Genomic DNA, 21,977 nt, shown 5'->3' on the forward strand with positions numbered 1-21,977 from the left:
GATTCCCTACAATAAGATGGGTTCAGCTCAAACCACGCGAGCCTGACCTGACACGCCCAGATCAGGTGCTTACCTGGCTCCTAAAGGCAGTGTGTGTGTGTGGTAATGGTGCAGTGGCCCTCACAGTCAGTACACAAACGAGACAGACCAAGATTGAGGGAGGTGGTTTCCAGAGTTTGGCTTTATTTTGCAGTACAGAAATCATTTAGAGCCATTTTGAGACAGACATCACCTAAGTAGAGGCTCTGTCAAATCAATACTGCGTTGCAGCTTGGTCCATTAAAGAAGCCACACCTGGGATACAAAAGATGCTTCTACACTTGACCTGCTTAAGATGTGTCCCTCTCCCCTTCTCTCATCAATTTTACTAGGTTAAGACACCACATACTGGCTTCCTCCAAATGACTCCCTAAGTCTGGAGATTGGTTAGAAACTTATACCCATAAACCAAACTTGTGGCTATCCTATTTGGGCCCGGCCATAATACTTGACATAACATAAAATATAATCAATCACAGGCAAAACTTAAAAATGCTGTCCCAAACTAGGAAATTTAGATTCAATGTCAAGATGGCACACAAAAGTATAGATCCAGCTCTTGAGCAGCGGAAGCACACAACTGCAAAGGCTACACTGATTAAAAGATACAAATACTGTATCAAGTTCTCTACCAATATCACAATGTTAGTTAAAAACTGCTCTTTCTCTACAAAAAAGCCAGTCTGGTTGGTTAAATAGAATGTAGTAAACAGCCAGTTCTGAATAGCCACTCCATGAAAACAAGTTAATACATGATATTAGAAAGATGAAGGGGAGGAGCATTTACTGGTTACAGCACTCTCAATCTTTTCATTTTGATTACAAACCAGGCCTTACAATATTGATTTCATACAGTATGCACTATGCCAATTTTTAAATTTGTCCTAATCAGATAATAACATGGACTGCTGCTAGTCTTCCCCATAGATATCATTTTTCTTGCGCTTCATTTCCTCAAAGTCAAACTCAGATCCTGTCATCCTCTTATAGATGTCTTTTATGTCATCACAAGTTGTCTCAAAGTGAGTTGTGGCATCATATGCGCGAGAAATAAAAATCTGGAAATAAAAGTTCATGAGAATTTAAGATTATGTAGGCCATTTCCCCCAAAAGCCTGGTAACATTGTCAAGTCACACGCACCTGGCTGTCTGTTCCCAAATCTTTTGGCACAAGGAGGTCACTGATGCTTACAAATCTAGAAGAGAAAAATTGGCAGGTTAGTTCCCACACCAGAGCTTAAGTTGAAAGTTGTAGAGGTAAGACAGCCCACTCATCAATGAATGGCTGTCTGCCTGCCTGCCTGCCTGCCTGCTTCTCCGGTTCACTCTTACTCAGTTTGGATCTTAGTTTATACAAATGAGCACAGCTTACTTCTGTTCAATTGGTTCCAAAAGCTCCAAGGCTGGTCGGATTTCTTTCTCCGGTTCCTTGGTTTCCACAGTTGTACTAACGATGGCTATGTACTTGCCCTGTGCCGCCACATTGTGTGCAGAGGAGATCATGCAAACATAGATATCTAAAAACAAAGAATGGCTCAGTCATTTGTAAGTCTGGGACATGGACATACTCCGATTCACATATTTAATTATAAATTAAAAGTATTAGGGGGCCAGGAGTGTTGGCCTAGTGGTAGAATACTTGCCTAGCAATGGAGGAAACCTGGGTTAGATTCCCCATTACCACATACACAGAAAAAGCTGCAAGTTGTGCTGCTGTGGCTCAAGTGATAGAACATTAGAGCCTTGAGAAAGCCCAAGGACAGTGCCCAGGCCCTAAGTTCAAGCCCTAGGACTAACCAAAAACAAAAATCTTAAGAAGGGTTGAGATCTCCAAGACCACAGTTCCGGAGGAAGATGAACTGGGTCAGAGTAAGAACACAAATATTTCAGAAGTGGAACTTCTACTCTTCATGGTTCGAAGGTAGCTCATGTGTTATCAGGCCCTGACTGTGATGGCACCAACTTCATCAGTGGTCAGTCTACTGGGAGCTTCCTGTAACACATAGATAAAAGTCTACCTCATTTCAGCTCCCCAAAATGGAGTTGTCTGACTGACCTAAGTTAAGCATTTTCTTTTTGAAGCTGTCAACATCAAAGGCTAGCTAACACTTTTTTTTTTTTGGGTGGGTCATGGGGCTTGGAACTCTGGGCCTGCCTGGGCACTGTCCCTGCACTCAAGGCAAGCGCTCTACCACTTGAGCCACAGCACCATTTTGGTTTTCTGATGGTTAATTGGAGGTAAGAGTCTAACAGACTTTTGTGCCCAAGCTGGTTTTGAGCCTTGATCCTCAGATCTCTGCCTCCTGAGTAGTTAGGATTACAGGTGTGAGCCACCAGCGCCCGGGGTCTAAATTTATTTTAAGTAAATAATAAAAATTACTTCAGTGTACAAAGTTAGGAATCTGGGTTGAAACCCTAGACAATGTAACAAATTTCTACCAATATATTTGCTTGTCTTCAAAACCTACCAGAGTTTCGATTGACTTGGTTCTGTGGAATAATAATCTGGCAAGAGTTGGCATCATTGGTGTTCTTGATGGGATGACTGAGAACACAAATAACTCTGATAACCTGGCCTACTTTTTCTACCCGATCTTTTACATAGCTGGGGTCACAGATGAGCTGCTTACAACGAGCAATCTACAACAAAAAATTTGAAAGAACACTATAAAGAAGTCATGTATGGAAATATATCCCATGTTCATGTATAAGATTATCTACAATTCAAAACTCTCAAAAGAGAACAGTGGTGAAGGAATCACTAAAGCTACAGTAGTTCACACGGTGTACAAGATAAAAAAAAATCCTGCAATAAACCTTCACATTTAGTCAAATGACTTGACAAAACCAAGACAGGTAAGACAAAAATGTTCTGAAAAAATTGTGCTGGGAAAATTGTATTTACATCCATCCAAGAGAGTGAAGTGAGACCTTAATTAACATCACACGGAAATTTAAATTTAATTTAAACAAAAATTATTAAAACAAAAATTCAGGGCAAAAATTTCATGATACTGAACTTAATAACGTCTTTCTCACATCTCAGACACCGTCAACTCAAGAAAAAGACAAGCCGACTACACTACCTGAATCATGGATCCACCTCAAAATAAGTACTTATTGACACCATTTTCACAAGAATGTAGTGATTTTGAAATTGTAAAAGTCACTTACCTCCCCTTCAGATTTTACACCAACCACTTTTCCATTCTGCACAATGATTTCCTCAATTGGCTTATTCAGCATGTAGGTGCCTCCATAAATAGCACTTAACCTACAAAGTTCATTAAACCTCAGTTATAATAAAGAACTGTTTAACTGAGGAAGTCTTTCTTAGATCTTGAATGTATTAGGGATAATATTTATTTGCTCAATTTCTTTCTAGAATGATGTTATAAAACATATTAAAAACCTGAGTTAATTTCTCATACGATTAAGTCTACCACAGCAAAAGAATCAAATGACCAGTACACGGAGATAGCTTATATACAATGCTCTAGTTCTTCTGCACATATACTTTGGACTTAAAAAGAAAGCATTAGCAAAAGTCCAGGAGGAGCTGGGAGTTTGGCCTAGTGGTAGAATGCTCACCTAGCATGCACAAGGACCTGGGTTTGATTCCTTGGTACCACATACATAGAAAAAAGCCAGAAATGGTGCTGTGGCTCAAGTGGTAAAGCTCTAGCCTTGAGAAAGCTTCCAAGGACAGTGCTCAAGCCCTGGGTTCAAGCCCCAGGACTGGCAAAAAAAAAAAAAAAAACAGGAGAAAGGCAAACATAAAAGGGAAAAGAAACTAGAAGTGAAACAAGTGGCTAAGCTTTTGACTGATTTATGTGGTTCTGAGCAAACAACATTTATCATTGTAATATGGACAGTTTTAAACAGCCAAAACAGAAGTGAGAAGCCTGCAGTCTATACATTGGTCTTACCTTGCAAATCCTTGAGGCAGTTCACCAAGACCGTAGAGTGGATAAAGGTATGGGCTTTTGCCGTATCTTGCCAAAGACTCACTGTAAAGTTTAATCCTATTAATGGTCTCACAACATGGCTGATCTAAGTAGCTGGAAAAAAAGAACATTCAAATAGGGGTTTGGTTTTCATGTTCAGCTTCAAATCTCTCTCAAGTAACTTCAGTCTATCACTGTTTTATTTCCCTTACAAGGTTCCAATATCAATTTTTAGTTAGAACCTCTTCATTCCCAGTACAACACAACCCTGTATTTGTTGTGTTAAATTTCTACTTCGGAGAACTGGGAAATTCACTTTAGAGTTCCAAGAAAAATATAAGTTATAAAAAGACATCAAGGCCGGGGTGTGTGGTCTAGTGGTAGATCTTTGTGCCTAGCGTACACAAAGCTTTGATTCCTCATTAGCACATACACAGAAAAGTGGTGCTGTGGTTCAAATGGTAGAGTACTAGCCTGGAGAAAGCCAAAGGGCAGTGCTCATCAGGGACTGAGTTCAAAGGGGGCGGGGGAGCCATCAGTTACTTACTCATCAGTTCTATAAAGTGCAAGAGAATGACCAGTGAAATCTATGACATCTTGGCCCAGATCAAATTTTTTATACACATCTCGCATTGAAGTCTTCTTTGGATCAATGCCCTCAAAAGTTCTAGGATCATTTTCATCAAAGTTGGCAACATAGACTAGAAATTTCCTGAAGCGACGTTTTTCAAATAGTCCCATTAAGCCTGCAAGAGATTTTTTCAAAAGGCAAACATTCACAATAGGATACATGGGAGATTAAACATAACATGTCACTAACTTGGGCTCCTCTGATGTAAAAAATGATTTAAGATAGGAGAATCTGGATCACATGGCTTCCACTTTCACATTTTAATCACATAATTAAAACTGGATTTACAAAGACTTTAATTTTACCATACAAATGCAAAGTATATTACGTTTTAAAGTTGAATTAAGTCTCTTACTAATACAGAGTACAAATGACTGACAAGAACATCATCAATGAAAGCATCTCAATGCTAAGCCCATTACCAAAAATCCTGAATGCTATTTCTCTTCCCCTTCTGCATGTTAAGATACACTCTGGCAATTATTTGGAGACACTTAAGATATCAAGGATAAATTGTATCCAAATAATCAGGAAGTAGACTGTATTGTGGATCACTGTTTAATGAAGTATTTTAGACAGAAAAGTTCATTGCTTTTTACACTAAAAACAAACCATCAGATGAAGTGACAGCAATAAATTACCTCTTTATATATAGTATTCAGTTGTTCCTACTGGTCAGTAGTCCTACAAATAATCTGGACCTTGTAAGAAGACAATGAAAGGTATACTTTTTAGTTTTAGCTCCCTTGTCTCTTTAAATGGCCTAGAATAGTGCCTGGCACATACAGACCTTCACGAATACTTGGAAGACCAGTTTCTGAAATTCCTTTCCACCACAAAATCTCATGATTCTGGGCCAGGAGTTTGGCCTAGTGGTAGAGTGCTTGCCTAGCATGCACAAAGAGCTGGGTTTGATCCCTCGGTTCCACATACATGAAAAAAGCCAGAAATGGTGCTGTGGCTCAAGGGTAGAGCTCTAACCTTGAGAAAAGTCCAAGGACGGTGCTCAGGCCCTGAGCTCAAGCCCCACAACTGGCAAAAAATAAATAAATAAATAAGTTTTTAAAAATCTCATGATTCTGAGAGGGAGGATAAATGAAATCACTTACTAGATGCCAAGGCTTCTGCTTCAGTGGAAGGAACCTTATAAATTTTTCCTCCCTTATAGACAAAGCTCCCTTCGATCACTTTGAAATCCATATAGCGAGTGACCTCTGTATAAAGCAGCATCTTAACCAGTTGACCTAGAAGAGTCATATAATTCAAATTATAACATAAAACCTTAGTATCATGGGAAATTAGCAGAAACACTATGCATGAACGGAAATGTCATCACAAAACTCCCTTTTTTTTTGTTTGTTGGTCGTGGGGCTTGGAGTCTGGGCCTGGGTACTGTCCCTGAACTTTTCAGCTCAAGATTACTGTCCTACCCCTGGAACCACAGTGCCACTTCCAGTTTTCTAGTGGTTAAATGGAGATGAATCTCATGGACTTTAGTGCCCAGGCTGGCTTTGAACCGTAATCCTCATATCTCAGCTTCTTGAGCAGCCAGGATTACAGGCGTGAGCCACCACGCCCGGCACAAAACTCCCTTTTACAATAATTATATGTTAATAAAAAATACTACTTTGCCAGGTGCAGGTGGCTCCACCTGTTCAAAGCCAGCCCAAGCAGAAAAAACTGAGACTCTCTTCTCCAATTAACCACCAAAAAGCCAAAAGTAGATGTGTGGCTAATGAGGTAAAGAAGAAATCAGGTAGCCAGGTGCCGGTGGTTCATGCCTGTAATCCTAGCTATTTAGGAGGCTGAGATCTGAAGATCACGGTTCAAAGCCAGCCCGAGTACGAAAGATCATGAGACTCTCATCTCCAATTAAACACCAGAAAACTAGAAGTGGTGTTGTGGCTCAAGAAGTAGAGCATTAGCCTTGAGCTGAAGAGTTCAGGGACAGCACCCAGGCCCAGAGTTCAAACCCCACGACCAACAAGAAGAAGAAAGAAGAAGAGAGAAGAAGAAAGAAGAGAAGAAAGAAAAAGAGAGAAGAAGAAAGAAGAAGGAGGAGGAAGAAGAGAGGGAGGGAAGGGAGGGAAGGGAGGGGAGGAAGGGAAGGAAGGGAAGGAAGGGAAGGAGGGAGGAGGGAAAGAGAGGGAGGGAGGGAAGGAGGGAAACAGATGAGAATATGAAGCTCCGAGTTCAAGTTCCAGCACACACACACAAAAGAAATGTACATTTACAATTTACTATTAATAGCTGCCAAACTTTACCCTGTCTTAACTCCTACCAAAGAAATCTCCAAATCCTTATTTAAAAGGTAGAACCAGAATGTATACCTGCTGTATACTTACGAATGCTGTACCTGCAAGACTCAATCTTATCAACTTGCTTAGCAAAATCTATGTATTTTATTTACTTCAAGTATGAGGTTTAGAATTAATAGTATCACTAAAATTTTATCTAGGCTGCTTTACACTTCTATTATATTTCAGAGACACAAGATATTTCAATGTCTAAGTCAACTTATACTTATTCAACTGAAATGAACATCAGATAAACAAGGCTCGCAATGAGGTCTAACATCCTATGTAATGCTTGAGCCTCAGGATGTGCCAACACTAAAAGTATAAAAATGTGCAGGGCATGGGCTGGCCAACTCACTACCTACAAAAGGTGATACATTTCTAAACCTCTTTCCATTACCTTGCACTAGGACAAAATGACAAAAAGTAAAACTTCTAGAAGTAAACAGTAAGGTATGTATCAGCACATTCTCTTTCTCTCTCTACCACCTACATAGGCATTCATACCACACTAGCTGAAAAACAATACTCACTGGAACAAAATTTATGTGTATGTGATACACATATCTGTATATATCTATACATACACATATATACATGTTATATGCTAAAATAGTCACTATTATTAAATTTGGATGGTGAAATGTTGGTTATATAAATTTTATTTCCTTTAACTATTTTTCTATTTTTGTGCACGTATGCCAATCCTAAGGCTTGAACTCAGGGTCTGGGTACTGTCCCTAAACTCTCACAGAAGGCTAAGACTCTACCACTTGGGCCGCAGCTCTACTTCTGGCTTTTCTGATGCTTAACTGGAGGTAAGAGTCTTATGGACTTTCCTGCCCAGGCTGGTTTCAAACTGCGATCCTCAGATTTCAGCCTTCTGAGTAGCTAGGAGTATAGGAATAAGCTACCAGCACCCAACTGTTTTCTAATTTTAATAAAATAATAATACTTAAAAGAATAAAAAAATTGTTTATTAAAGAACTTGGTTCATTTTAAATTTCAGAGCATCTTCAAACTTCCAACTCTTTCTCTTAATAGAAAGTATAGAATATAAACTGAAAAAAAAAAACTTTGAAAAGGGTAGTACATATTTCATGGAAAACAGATTTTGAACCAAGAATCTAGTTTTTCGAAGTCATCTTAGAAAAAATTATCATGTGGGGCCAGGAGTCTGACCTAGTGGTAGAGTGTTCGCCTAGCATGCACGAAGATCTGGGTTCAATTCCTTGGTACCATATACATAGAAAAAGCCAGAAGTGGTGCTACGGCTCAAGTGGTAGAGCTCTAGCCTTGAGAAAGCCTAAGGCCAGTGGCTCAGGCCCTGAGTTCAAGCCCAGGACTAGAGAGAGAGAAAGAGAGAAAATAAAGAAGGAAGAAAAAAAAATTATCACAGCAATTTAAATACTTTATGCATCTAAAATATGAGATTAATATGAAAAATTCTATAAAAATTTAAAAGCCTACAAACTGGAAATGCATTAAAATGATAGTTTCTGAAGATCTAGTTATCAAAGATTGTTACCAAAGCATCAAGAGGGAAGTCAGTCAAAAAAAATCACAATTTTGGTATGTACCACTCTACATAAATTATGCCAAATATTTATAACTATGTCAAATGCTTACAAAAGTCATCTTTACAAAATGCTTTTGATTTTAATTTGTATAGTGCGGCATCATAATTTTGTTTCTCCAGAGCTGTTTATCAGTAAGTCTTCTCCCCAGTTCTTATTGACTCGATACTCCTAACAGATCACTTATTAACCATATTGTTGGCATTCAATAAAACCCAGTTCCTCGCACCCACAATACTGTCCAAGAGTTAGTTTCTACTTCCAAATCACTCAATATACTGTCACAAATTAAGTTAGAATTCTTTACCATTAGCCATAAGGAACTTGGGAATTAAGTCAACATTCCAGTCTCTTCCTCTCCCCATTGATGCTGGTGGTTCTCCTGGTAATTTAAATCTTTTGTATAACTAAAAGTAAAACAAACAATTTCCATAATGTAAGAAAATTTAATCTTCATTATAAATGAGTAAGTGGCTTTGGCATAATAACTAAACATTACTATGTAAGGGAAAGTATGAGGGCACTTTACTTTTAATCAGGTAACATTGGTATCAAGATTCCAATACATTTGTAAATTACTCAACTCGTGAATGCTAAAACTCTTTTATTTGTTTTTATTTGTTACTAGCAGAAAAGCAAGAATACAATATGTGTCAGTGACACACACTAGTTCTAGAGGAGTATTTATTTTTTGTAGAAGTCATTTAAACTCATTCTCTCCTAAATAAAAGGGGAAAAAGTCTTAGTTTTGTTTCTGTGGTTATGAAGGAACTTAAAAAATAAATTTGAATTAAGTCAAAAGAAAATTCACTAAAATTTTCAAGTTCTATTGATAACTATAAAGTATAAATTGTAGCACACATCTAAGGTTTACAGTTATAGCCTAGACATATTCATAAACCCATTATTACCAAATTAGCTCATCAAATTATCACAAAGAACTAAGTATATCCATCATTCCCCAAAGCTTGTTTTATGTGATTTTAGCAGATGTTGGTAGATATAGGTGCTGTGGATATTGGACAGCCAATTCATTTATAATTTCTATGAGCTAAGTATAAGCTTAGATAAAAGAAATTGTGGCTGATAAGTCTGAGAATATGAATTGGGTGCTGATGGCTTATGCCTATAATCCTAGCTACTTAGAAAGCTGAGATCTGAAGATTATGGTTCAAACCCAACCCAGGCAGGAAATGTCTGTGAGAGTCTTATCTCCAATTAACCACTAGAAGACTAGAAATGGAGCTGTGGCTTAAAGTGATAGAGCACTAGCCTTGAGCAGAAAAGCTCAGGGGTAACACCCAGGCCCTGAGTTCAAGCCCCATGACCAACAAAAACAACAACAAAAAAGTTTCAGATGGGGCCGGGAGTTTGGCCTAGTGGTTAAAGTGCTTGCCTAGCATGCATGAAGACCTGGGTTCGATTCCTCGGTACCACATACATAGAAAAAAGCCGGAAGCGGTGCTGATGCTCAAGTGGTAGAGCTCTAGCCTTGAGAAAGTCCAAGGACAGTGCTCAGGCTCTGAGCTCAAGCCCAGGACTGGCAAAAAAAAAAGTTTGAGAATGTGAATTCAACCTCTTAATTCCCAGTAGAAGCAAGGAAACGTCTGGTGAAGGCTGTGTCAAGCACAGGAATTACTTGGCATATGACAGTATAAACACATATGCTTTTTGTGTGCTTCTTGTCAACTTCCCAGAACTGTCTCCTGTAGAGATCATTCTTATCAGCTGCAAATGATCTTAGAAATACCCACATGGGGCTAGGGAGCAGTGGCTCATGTCTGTAAACTAGCTACTAAGGAGGCTGAGGTCTGAGGACCATAGTTCTAAGCCAGCCCAGGTGGGAAAGTCCATAAGAGTCTCATCGTCCATTAAGCATCAAAAATCCACAAGAGGAACTGTGACTGAAGTGGCAGAACACTAGCCTCAAGCAGAAATGCTCAGAGACAGTGCTCTGGCTCTGAGTCCAAGACCCAGGAAGGGCACCAAAAAAAAAAAAAAAAAAAAAAATCCAATGCTTCTTTCTTGGCAGAAGTAACAGGAAAAAAGGTTCCCCAGCCCTAAGCAATACTGGCAACAACTGAATAAAACATTCTGAGGAGAAAAGGCAATGGTAAAGTAGAAAAGAAAGCTTGTTCATCTTAAGAGCTACAGTGAGTATGCTAGTGTGAATGTGCCAGCAGAGATCAGATGGTCATCACCTGAGCCACGGGTCAAAGCTGTAGGCTTTATTCACAGTAGGGGTAACCTGATATTATGTGCCTCTAATGTGATGGAGAAGGAAATAACCAACAACTTATAAAATATCCTAGACCTCTGAAAAGCAAAAGAAAAGGAGGGGAGGGGCAGTAATATAGTCTTATAGACTAAGAAGAGAAACAACAAATTCAAAACTTAAAATCAAAACAAAAATCATTAAACTACTGCACAACAGAGACTCACTGGAAAACCTGAGCGGTCTAGATACTGTCACTTTTCATAAATATGTAATGATGTTATGATTATGAAGGAGAATGTTATATTTAACAGCTGAATGCTATCATGCCTCCATTACTTTCAATGGTTCAAACCCAGCAGCAATCCGAATGTGGTGACACAGTGAGTGGTACACATTTGTAAGTTGAGCCCTCAGAAAGCAGAGGCAAAAGGATCATGAGCGTTCAAGACCAGCCTCGGTTCTACTTTACCTCCAACAAAGATACCCACAAAAGAATAACCCCAAACCACTAACAACAATAAAAAAGACATGCAACAAACACATCAAAACATTAATTACTCAATTCAGATGGAAGGATTCTGATACACTGGTAACAGTCTCTCAACTTGTCTGTATCCTTGGATATAGAAAAAAGGGTCTTAGGATATGCAAGGATTAAGTTCAGTAAGTCACTGAACACATAAAAATCATGGAATACGTGTACATATTTTTTTTTCTCTCTCTCACATACATGGAGAGGACACTGAACAGCTCATATCCACACATGTATCTGGATGGTCTAAAGATCCACACAGAGAAATAAACAACTAAGTAGACAGAAAATAGTTCATGTGCCCATGGCCTAAAAACTGGGAAATCATGGCACATGCTTCAAGAGCTGCTCTGAAATGTGAACCCCACAAACAATTCTGTCGCCAGAAAAGTGGGGGACAAAACATAACTAAGAGACTGAAACAACCAATAAGACTATGGAGAAAACACTGGCACTGTGCCTGGCACATGTCAGGTCCCCAACCATCCCTCCTGCTCTGTACAGTATTAACTCTGAAACACTAAGTGCTACACACACAGCAACAAAGTCACAATTTAGAGTTCTGTAAGTCCCAAAGGAGAAGCTCCTTGAAAGTCACAGTGCTACAGACTTTCTAGTTAATAAAACAAAATTAAAACCACTCAAGCAGTCAAATGGTAAAATCCTCCAATTACAAAGGTGTATGAATTCCTACTAATACGTACATCTTCCAGCGGGGTGATAGATGCGCTTTCACCTCCGTAATACGGGTTCTGATCCATGTGGAGAACCTTCTTTCCATTCACTGACATTATACCTGACAGGATACATTCCTGCAGAGAAAACAGACATCTCTTTAAAAGAAGAAAACTGATTTAAAAAAAAATAGGAAGAAACTGTTGCTAGGTGTCAATGGTTTATGTTTGCACTCCTAGTGACTCAGGAAACCGAGATCTGAGGATTGTGGTTCAAAACTAGCTTAGGCAGGGAAGTCTGTGAGACTCTTATTTCCAATTAATCACCAAAACCTAGAAGTAGGAGCTGTGGCTCAAGTGGTAGAGTGCTAGCCTTGAGCAAAAACGCTCAGGGATAGCACCCGGGCCTTGAGTTCAAGTCCTGGTACTGAAATGAAAGAAAGGAAAAAGGAGAGAAAGAGGGAAAGAAAGCAAGAAAGACTGCATTACCCAAAGTAAACCAGTATTTTCCAAATAATAGAAATGATGTTATAAAATAATGCAGGGGCTATAAAATAATGTAGTGACTTACCCATATGGTAGTAAAAAAATAAAAATAATAAGCAAACAAAGTTCTGACAAAACAAAGAGGAAGACTGAGCTAATAAAAGTAGATAACAGGGTCCAATTTTTGGAGGCAAAATCATAGCAAAGTGAGTATTGCATAGCCTCTACATCTAACTTTTTCCCACTCCACTACAAATAAGCATAACACATTAGTTTACAGCCCTATAATAAACACTGTAAGAACTACAATAAAGGACCCAATGGTTTAAAGATCTGGCAGTCTAACAGCTGACAGTAGCTAACTTCAAAGGCACTGCTTGGAACAAATACGACCTAATAAGGTTTCTATAGGCTCAGAATATATACTCATCTACAGAAGACTGTTTCTACATAACTAAAGTAAAACATAGGAACATAAATTAATGCTTGAAACTTTACTTTAAACATGGCATGAAGTCACTAATTCACTGATAAAAAACCAATCCTACCTGGGCATATATTAATGATCGTAAATGTGAATATCTCCAAAAATTAAATCAAAAATAAAACTTATTACTACCTATCAATGGTAGAAGATATGGAATAACAAGCAAATAACATTAAACTCATAGGAAATACTCAGGTTTTCTTTCTTTGCACTAGAAACTAGGAGAGAGGGAAGGGGAGACATGGCTTGTGTCATGTAACTGTAACCTCTTTGTATATCAACTTTACAACAGCAATACAAATTTTAAAAAGAAAAAAGTGTGTGTGGGGGAGAGAAAACCTGGCCCAGGACTGGGGATGCAGTTCAGTCACAGAGAATACACTTACATGGCAGGCATTAAGATGCTACTTTTGAATTCCAGCACGACAAAAAATAAACCACCAAGAAAGAAAGAAAGCACAGTCTGTCAATAGTGCAAGTCATTAACAGTAAGGGAAATGAGTATGATTATCCATCAACAAATTAGGCTTAGATACAACATGTAATTTTAAACTCACCCCCCAAATGACCTACACAAAATGAGAACACACACAAACATCAAAACATACAACTATGTTCAAACTGCAAATTCTCTATGAGTTGCTAGCCTTCTAGCAAGGGGGTGAAAGAAGATCAAAAAGTAGACCAAGGAATTAAAAAGAGCAGTCTGATACTAAAGGAGAATCAAACTCCCCACAAAGCTTACTAAGTCTTAACGAGGGTGCATATATTTTAGCACAGCACAATACTAAAACTCGAAGTGAGATACTAGCTATCAAGAAACTCAATTGTGATGGTTAAGTTATTAAAGTGATAGTATCATTACCAAGGCTTTTTCCAAGAGCTATAGTTCTTCAAAGGGATAACTCAATTCCTTAGGAATTACACAATTCACAAAATTCTCAATTGCACAAAATACTCCATTTTTCCCAGCCATAGCAAATCTTCCCAGCTTTTACCCAATTGTTTCAGGTCTCCTTTATAAAAGTTACTGTGCACATTTGTGGATTAAATATGAGCTTAATTTAGACTTAATGGACAGAAAACAATGGCAAAAAGAAATCCTCTAACAAACCCTTACACTTGTTTCAAAGATTATCTTGAAGGAAGATGGGTATAGTGGATCACACTTTGTTATCTTAGCAAAGATGGCAATCAAGAAACAGGAGGATCTATATGGGAGTAGGAGTAAAAGATTCTCTCTCAAAAAATAACCAGAACAAGGGCTAGAAGCTTGCCTAGACAGCATGAGGCCTTAAATGCAAACCCACTACGAACAAAAATAAGTAATAAGTTCTTAACATCAAAGTACTTAGTACGTGGGGCATTATATCTTTTGATAACTGTAACTGACAGCAGATGCCCTCACTAGGTCTTTAAGCCTTATATACTCAATGTTTATATGCTAAAAACTAAGGCAATACATTAATAATATGTTAACTCGAAGTTAGTTGTAATTTGAGGGCTTTTAACTTTGATGATCCTTTAGTCATGTAAGTCTTAATACCACTAAGAATGAGAGTCAACGATTTTTCTTTATTGCCAGGTCCTATTGGCTCCAACCTGTAATCACAGCTACTCAGAAGGCTGAGATGTAAGGCTTGAGGTTCGATGGCAGCTGTGGCAGATGCATTCTTGTGAGACTCTATCTCCCCCTAACCACTCCAAAAGTGGAAAGAAATGAAGATGTGGCTCAAAGGGGCAGAGCACTAGCCTTGAGTAAAAAGAGCTCAAGGACAACACTCAGGCCCTGAGTTCATGACTGATTAAATTTTTTGTTCTCGTTATCAAAATCATCCTTGAACACTGCTTCTATCAAGGGTGTTAACAATGTGATTGCCATGAATTGATGCAATTCTTAAAGAATGTCTCACAAAATAGTCTAGGAAGGCTCATAGAGATTAATGCTTTTATACCAATAAAACATAGGCAGATAATCTGTACCATTTCAAGCTCAGTATATAATCAACACCCATCGATAAGTTAATGTCTTGGTTGTTATAAAAGACTGCTTCATCCTTGGTCAAAGCAAAGCTTCTGAACTAGGCAAGTGAAACTTGCATGATGGGTTTGTACTCCTCTGTGTTTAACAGACCTTAAGCAGGAGCAAATCTGAAATGCTAGCAACACCCAGAGAAAAACACAAACACAGTTCTTATGAAAAGAAATTCACCCAAATGCCCCACATTCAAAATGACTGAATGGCTTTGGATTTTTGTTTTTATTATCTTTATGAAGTTGTACAAATGGATTACCATTCAACATGCTAATTTATAAGATCAATATCACCCCTCCCTTTCATAATTCTCAGCCCTCATCCCTCTCAACCTCCGGGAATGGCTTTTTGAATAAATATTAGGTATGTATTTGGTACTACTTCCTAGGCCATCACATGCCTATTCTTGACTGGTCCAATATAATAAAAGTAGAAAGTACATTCAGAAAAGACTATTATTCAACAACAACCACTAATCACTTTTTTTTGCGGGGGAGGGGGGGGAGAGGAGGGTTAAGTGGTGGAGCTTGAACTCAGGCCTTGGGCACTGTCCCTGAGCAATTTTTGTTCCCTGTGACTTTTAATTCTTCCTTCCTTCCTTTCTATTTTTCCTGGATTTACTAACAGCCAAATAAAAACTCAGATTTTTCTCATGTCAAGAGAAAGCTGCATAATTATTTAGGGGTGTTATCTTAAAATATATATATTAATAATTTGATCGCGAGACAACATTGCAGGTCAACAAACTTTAAGTAGCGGTTTATATTAAATGATTCACTTATGTGAAGTCAAATCATATGAAATTCACAAGACTTGTAACAGTACTTGTATGATTAGTATTAATGATATGGAAAGCCAGTTTAAATTTCAAATGTTCCCCCAAACTGACAGCCAAAGAGGTTAGTTTTGCAAGATGAACTTTTTTTTTTTCAAAAAAAAAAGAAAGAAAGAAAGAAAGAGGGGCCAGGAGTTTGGCCTAGTGTTACAGTGCTTACCTAGCATGCACAAAGATTGGGGTTTGACTCCTCGGTACCACATAAATAGAAAAAAAAAAAAAAAAAAAGCCAGAAGTGGTGCTGAGGCTCAAGTGGTAGAGCTCTAGCCTTGAGAAAGTCCAAGGACAGTGCTCAGGCCCTGAGCTCAAGCCCAGGACTGGCAAAAAAAAAAAAAAGAAAGAAAGAAAGGAGAAAGTACAATTTACAAAAATCTGTCTGCATTACTTACAGGGTATTTATCCCTGAGCAGACAAGATACCCAGGAAAATAAGTATACTATGGTATTATATATACCTTAGCCATATTAGGAATGCATTCTTCGTGCGATTGATTTAATCTTCTAAGTCTGGCAAGCTCTATCACTAATCCAGTCCTTAAGGAAAAGCATCCAGATGAGGCAAGTGAAAGCAGGAAAACAAATCACACGAAAGGAGCGGAGCAGAGGCCCGGAGGGTGAGAGTGCCCTGGACACACAAGTCTGGAAGAAAGTGGCCTCCGACGCACCGGAGGCTCGGTAAGTGAATGAAAGGACGGCTCCTCCTTCCCGGGAAGTGGGGGTTTAATATGAAGGAAGAAGGAAAAGGCTAGTGTGTCTTCCTTTTCTCCACTAACCTCCGGCGACGACCCGAGGACCCGCGTCCCGGCACCTCCCCCGCGGGACTGCGCCGGCCCAGGGCGACTCGGAGACCCGGGAAGTGCGAGGGCCGCGCTTCCCCTCCGCCCGCTTCCCGTCGGAAGCGGTCAGCCACCCCCGAAGGGGAAGTGCGGGGACCTCGGCGCGGCGGGCGGGCCGCTCCGCCCCAGCGTCCTCCCCGCCCCGGCTCCCCCGGCGGGGCGCGCGGGGCGCCCACCCACCTCCCCGTCCCACTTTCCAAAGCCCCCCCCCGCCCCGGGGCGGACGAGGCCACCAGCCCGGGAGTCCACGCCGCCCGCCCGGGGAGGCGCCCGGGGCCGGGCCGCGACCCGGCCGGGCGGACCGGGGAGGCCGCGGGGGCCCAGCCTCCCCTCCGGGCCGGTCCCCACGCCCGCGCCCGCGGACCCCGCTCCCCGGGCCGGCCCCGGCCGCCCCGGCCGGCCTCCACCTCCCCCCGCCGCCCGCGGCTCACCGTCAGGCCGGTGCCCAGCACGATCACGTCGTATTCCTCATTCATGGCGGGGAAGGGCGAGGCTCCGAGGAACCGGAAGACGCCGGGGCACTGCAGCCGCCCTCGAGAAGCGGGAAAGGACTCAGGCCGTCCGCGGGCCCGAAGACACGGGGAAGGCCGAAGGAGAGGGAAAATGGAGCTGAGGAGGAGGCAAGGCCGGCCGCCACCTCAGACGAGAAGAGCTGGCGGGGAGGGCGCGGGGCGGGGCGGGGGCGGGGAGGGCGGGGAGGGCGCGGCGGGCGGCGGCGGCGCAGCCTCCTCGGCCAGGGCGGGGCCTGCGGAGAGGTCGCGAGGGCCGTCAGTCACGCACTCCCCGCCCTCTGATTGGCTAGCACCCGATCCCTTGGGCCGACCTCTTTCCTTTTCCCTCCACTCGCCAGAGGAGGGCGGGATGTGGTCGTTCCGGCTTCCGGTTCCCGCCCGTCTTCTGCCACCGTGGTCTTGGCGGCCGTGGCGTGCCTGGACTGAGTCGAGCCGGGCATGGAGGGGCGGGGTCCGCCTGTTGGCCGCCGTGTTCACGACTCCGGCCATTGAGCAGGAGGTGCTGGCTGTATCCAAGGCCCCAGAGCCCCGACCGACCGCTGCCCTTGGACTCTGGTGCCCGCGGGGCCACGTGGGTGAGGAAGCTGGAGGCCCGGGCCACCCCCTCGACGACCGGCAGCCACGTCCCCTCAGGCCGGGCGCCTGCTCCCGCCCGCGGGGTTGGGCTCAGTGGTGCTGGGAAGAGCTCAGACACATAGTCCGTGTCTTACTTTGAGTTCTGCGTCAGACCCGGCTGGCTCTGGTGAATAAGTTTATCCCCACACATTGGTGTCCGCGAGCGGTAAAATCTGGCCCCAAGTGGCCACCGTACACCGCGGGTCCGCTTCCCACCTCGAGGTGCCCGCGCCGAGGAACCTACCCTCAGTGTTCCCTGGTAGCCTAGCAACAGGGCTAGGCCCGCCCCCTGCACCAGGCCGCCAAACCCTGCCCATATAGGGCCTATGCTGAATTGCGCTCTTGAGTTGTGAACAGTTGTAAATGTAGTTCACCACACTTGAGTGGGGAAGCATTTGTGAGCTCTCTTCGGTGTCCAAAGTGCTGCCTGGTCCCAAGACTCTTATTGTCTTAAACTTCAGTTTAATTCATTTCAGTTTTTGTTGTTGTTGTTGTTCAACAGATTAGCATGGTCTGCCAGACCTAGAATTAAATACGTTAGTGGTCCCCCAAGATCATCAGACTCACACGTGAGGTACCCACCTTTTTTGCTGCAAGTTTCATGAGCCTCGGTAAGTTTTTTTTGGTTTTTTTGGTTTTTTTGACCCAAGCTCCACTCTCCTTTGTGTAAATTAGCAGAATTGAATTCCGTTAGCAGATTTCACTGGTCGAAAAATAGGTTAAATAGAACTTGAACTCTGTTCATTTTCCAGTTGGAACTGACGGTTACTGGATTAGATTCAATTTATTGTCTTTTGTATACTTTTTTGGTGATTTTGTGGCATGCACACTCTCAGCTTTTATGCTTTCTGCTCCAACTCTGCCACTTGAGCTGTACCTTGCACTTCTAGGTCTGTACTGACTAATTAGAGGAAAGAATCTCTCAAGATTTATCTGTTCTGACTGACTGCTAACCTAGATCCTTGACCCTCAAAGCTCAGAGTAGCAAGGATTATAGATGTGAGCCATCAGCAACTAGTTTGTTTTTACTTTTTTGACTAGTGATAGGATTTCTTTTTCTTTTTTCCATTTTTGTGGACCAGTCTTGGGGCTTGAACTCGGCCCACGAGCTGGAAAGGTTCTTTTTCTCAGTGCTAGCCCTCTTCAACGTGTACCACAGCCCCACTTCCAGCTTTTTAGTAGTTTATTGGAGATGAGTCTCACCTGGACTTTTCCTGCTAGGGCTAGCTTCAAACCATGATCCTTAGATCTCTGCCTCCTGAGTGTAGCTATGATTACAGATATGAACCTCTAGTGCCTGCATGAAATTTTAACTCAGGGCCCTGCTGAATGCAGGTTACTTTAACACTTGAGCCACTCGTGTTTTTGCCTTGGTTATTTTCATGTCAGAACCTCTCTGATGTTTGGTGGCACTGGACTGTGACCTCTTACTTCTGTTTCTGTGTGACCATTACTAGGAATGACAGTCACACAACACTTCACCCAGCCATTAAGTTGGAAGCTTACATACTTTTATGTCCTGATGGGCCTCAAGCTACAGTTCCTGCCTCCCTAGTAGCTAGAAGTATTGGTTTGAGCCACCAGTCCTATTTAGGAGAGAAGTGGTGGCAGAATCCTGATAGTCCCTCTGACTTGCCTGCTCAGAGTGAATTTGGAACTAATATCCTCGGATCCTCACCTCCTTCTGAATTCCTGGGATTACAGTCATGAGTCACTGGCACCTGGCTTTAATAAGTAACCCTCAACAACTTCAGGATTCCGAAGTGATCAGCTTATGTCATTGTTTGCAAAACTTGCACCACTACTGATACTTTCCTCCTACGGAAATTTGCAGAGTGTAGACCCACGTGTGACCCCCCACAACTAAAGATAAAATACTAGTTTAAATCTCCATACTTCAATTGACTGATATACATTGTATACATTAAAAGTCTCATGGACTTTTGTGCTCCGGCTGGCTTTGAACCACGATCCTCAGATCTTAGCCTCCTGAGTAACTTACAGGCATGAGCCACCAGCTAGGTCTTATTGTCTAATCAGGAGTCACAAAGTCTGCATTTTTAAACCAATGTACCATACCCCAATTTTTTTTTTGAACTAGCATCAATAGTAAATCAATGTTGAAAAGGGTTTTAAGTCTGTCTACTAAAGTATACTATGAATGAAGAATAGGGTTGCAGAGCAACTTAAAGGCATTAAGATAAGGGGATTAAATGTAAGACAGAATAAGAATGCCTTACACTGGCGAGCTTCCTTCAGCCCTGTAGAAAGGTACAAAAATCAAATGGTATCTTCAGGAGACAGAGTCTATCCAAAAGTGTGTGTCTCTGGATCTTTATCTTCATTTACCACAGTTGTCAAGCAACTTGGTAAACAACAACAACAAAAAATTGTGGTGAAGTAGCTTAAAAGTTACTATTTGGTTCAGTGGATTTGGGGGGTCACACATTTTTAAGTTCCTTCTGGACTGAAACCTTAGGTTTAGAGGAAGTAGGTTCGTTGGTGAAGAATAGTAAAAAGCACCATCCATCTTGAAAGTATTACAGATCTTTACACAAACTAGAAGTTTACAGCAACTGTCTATTGTTTCTTAATTTGTTCTATTATCTGTATTTTATAAGGGGAGAAAATGAACCTAAGGAGAGAAAGTTAGAGTGAACTTTAATTCAGGCCACTTCTCACTCTCCTGAATCACTGCATTCTGCAACAGGTTTTCCCACCTCTCTTTTACCTTGTCTATTAGTTTCTTAAAATAAGATCATGTCCATACTTTTCTGTATCTTGTAGAATGCAATGCAAATCCTCTAATAGTGCCTCTGAGGGATTGTTTGCTCTAACTTTGACATACTCTCCAACTTTGTCTTACACTGTTTACTTGCTTGTTGATCACTAATCGTCAAGCCCTGAAGTTTCTCAGTTCCTAGAATCTGATCAACCTTTAACCACACAGTGGCCTTTGTACTTTTATTGGCTCCTTAACTGCCAAGGTTCACTTCCCCCTTGCACCTCTTCACAGAGTCAATTCTTTCCACTTCCCCTCAGCCACTACTACTGCACTCAACTAGTTCTTATCAAATTGCTATTTATTTTCTTCACTCGTTCTTTGCCCACTAGGGCAAGGATATCATCTGTTTTGCTCACAGTTAACATTCCTAGCACTCAGAAGAGTGCTGAGAACCTTGTAGATGTTGAGCAAATATTTGATGAATGAACAAATGACCCAAAAGTCAACAAAGGGGCCAGGAGTGTGGTCTAGTGGTAGAGTGCTCGCTTAGCATGCACAAAGCCCTGGGTTCAATTCCTCAGTACCACATACACAGAAAAAGCCAGAAGTGGCGCTGTGACTCAAGTGGCAGAGTTCTAGCCTTGAGCAAAAAGTGTCCAAGGACAATGCCCAGGTCCTGCATTCAAGCCCCAGGACTGGCCAAAAAAAAAAAGTCAACAAATACTAAATGTGGTAGAATCAGTCCCAATTTTTCCGGGCACTTGTAAAGTAGATCTTTTCTCCTAAGACGAGACAGGAGACTAAAATCACTATTTCATGAAGTCTTAGATGTGATTTGTTTTCAGATTCTGTGCTAATGCTCTAGAAAAAAGCAAATAATAGGCTATTTAGTTCAATAATGTTATACAGCTTCAAAGGTATGTATTTCCTAAGATGCCTCCAACAAACTCTTCATCTGCTCCCATGCTCCATTTCATCAGTGACTGGTTGCATCTTCTGCTCAGACAGAATTCTAGATGTCATATTTGAGTCTACCTTCTTTGTCCCTTGTCTTCTTTGGTTTCATTGCTGTATACAAACCATCCCCATCTTTAGGGGCTTAAAAATAAACAGTGGTGCTGGGCATGGTGGCTCATGCCTGTAATCCTAGCTATTCAGGAGCCTGAGATCTGAGGATCGCAGTTCAAAGCTAGCCCAGGCACTAAAGTCCATGAGACTCTTATCTCCAATTAATCACCAGAAAACTGGAAGTGGTGCTGTGGCTCAAGAGGTAGGAGGCAAGCCTTGAGCTGAAAAGCCCAGAGACGATGACCAGGCCCGAGAGTTCAAATCCTATGACCAACATAAATAAATAAATTCTTAAATAAATAACATTGGTAATGGGGAAAGTGAAGGAAGGGGTGAAATTGTCAAATAAAAATGTACTTACTATCTGATATATGAAACAGGAACCTCTCTGTGCAATACCTTAATAATAACAATAAAATATTTAAAATAAATAAAAATAAACAGTGATTTAAGACAGTAAGGTG

General features: G+C 41.3%; 1 protein-coding gene across 2 annotated transcripts; it reads right to left on the reverse strand.

The window, feature by feature from the left end:
* Positions 1 to 163: 163 nt before the first annotated feature.
* Gdi2 (GDP dissociation inhibitor 2) lies at positions 164 to 17,252 on the reverse strand. 2 transcript variants are annotated; one of them, XM_090318835.1, is made up of 11 exons: positions 17,025 to 17,252; positions 11,946 to 12,053; positions 8,799 to 8,898; positions 5,727 to 5,861; positions 4,534 to 4,732; positions 3,969 to 4,100; positions 3,214 to 3,313; positions 2,508 to 2,679; positions 1,412 to 1,556; positions 1,181 to 1,235; positions 164 to 1,097 (listed from the first exon to the last, which is right to left on the reverse strand). In XM_090318835.1, exons 1-11 carry the CDS (start codon positions 17,067 to 17,069, stop codon positions 951 to 953), a joined length of 1,338 nt encoding a protein of 445 aa, XP_090174961.1. In that variant the 5' UTR covers positions 17,070 to 17,252; the 3' UTR covers positions 164 to 950. The 2 variants fall into 2 exon arrangements, with proteins under 2 accessions (XP_090174961.1, XP_090174962.1); XM_090318836.1 differs by lacking the exon at positions 17,025 to 17,252 and adding an exon at positions 16,213 to 16,288.
* Between the last annotated feature and the right edge of the window lie 4,725 nt (positions 17,253 to 21,977).

This window comes from Megascapheus bottae, chromosome 26, assembly GCF_031878675.1.
Source record: "Megascapheus bottae isolate mThoBot1 chromosome 26, mThoBot2.hap1, whole genome shotgun sequence".
Taxonomy (NCBI): domain Eukaryota; kingdom Metazoa; phylum Chordata; class Mammalia; order Rodentia; family Geomyidae; genus Megascapheus; species Megascapheus bottae.

Bases quoted from the DNA above. Each gene is read 5' to 3' on its own strand.
- Gdi2 (XM_090318835.1), bottom strand. From the start codon at position 17,069: ATGAATGAGGAATACGACGTGATCGTGCTGGGCACCGGCCTGACG. The intron at 12,054-17,024 runs GTGAGCCGCGGG...TTTTCTCTGCAG, and splicing joins TGCTGGGCACCGGCCTGACG to GAATGTATCCTGTCAGGTAT. The intron at 2,680-3,213 runs GTAAGTGACTTT...TTTTTGTTGTAG, and splicing joins GTGTAAAATCTGAAGGGGAG to ATTGCTCGTTGTAAGCAGCT.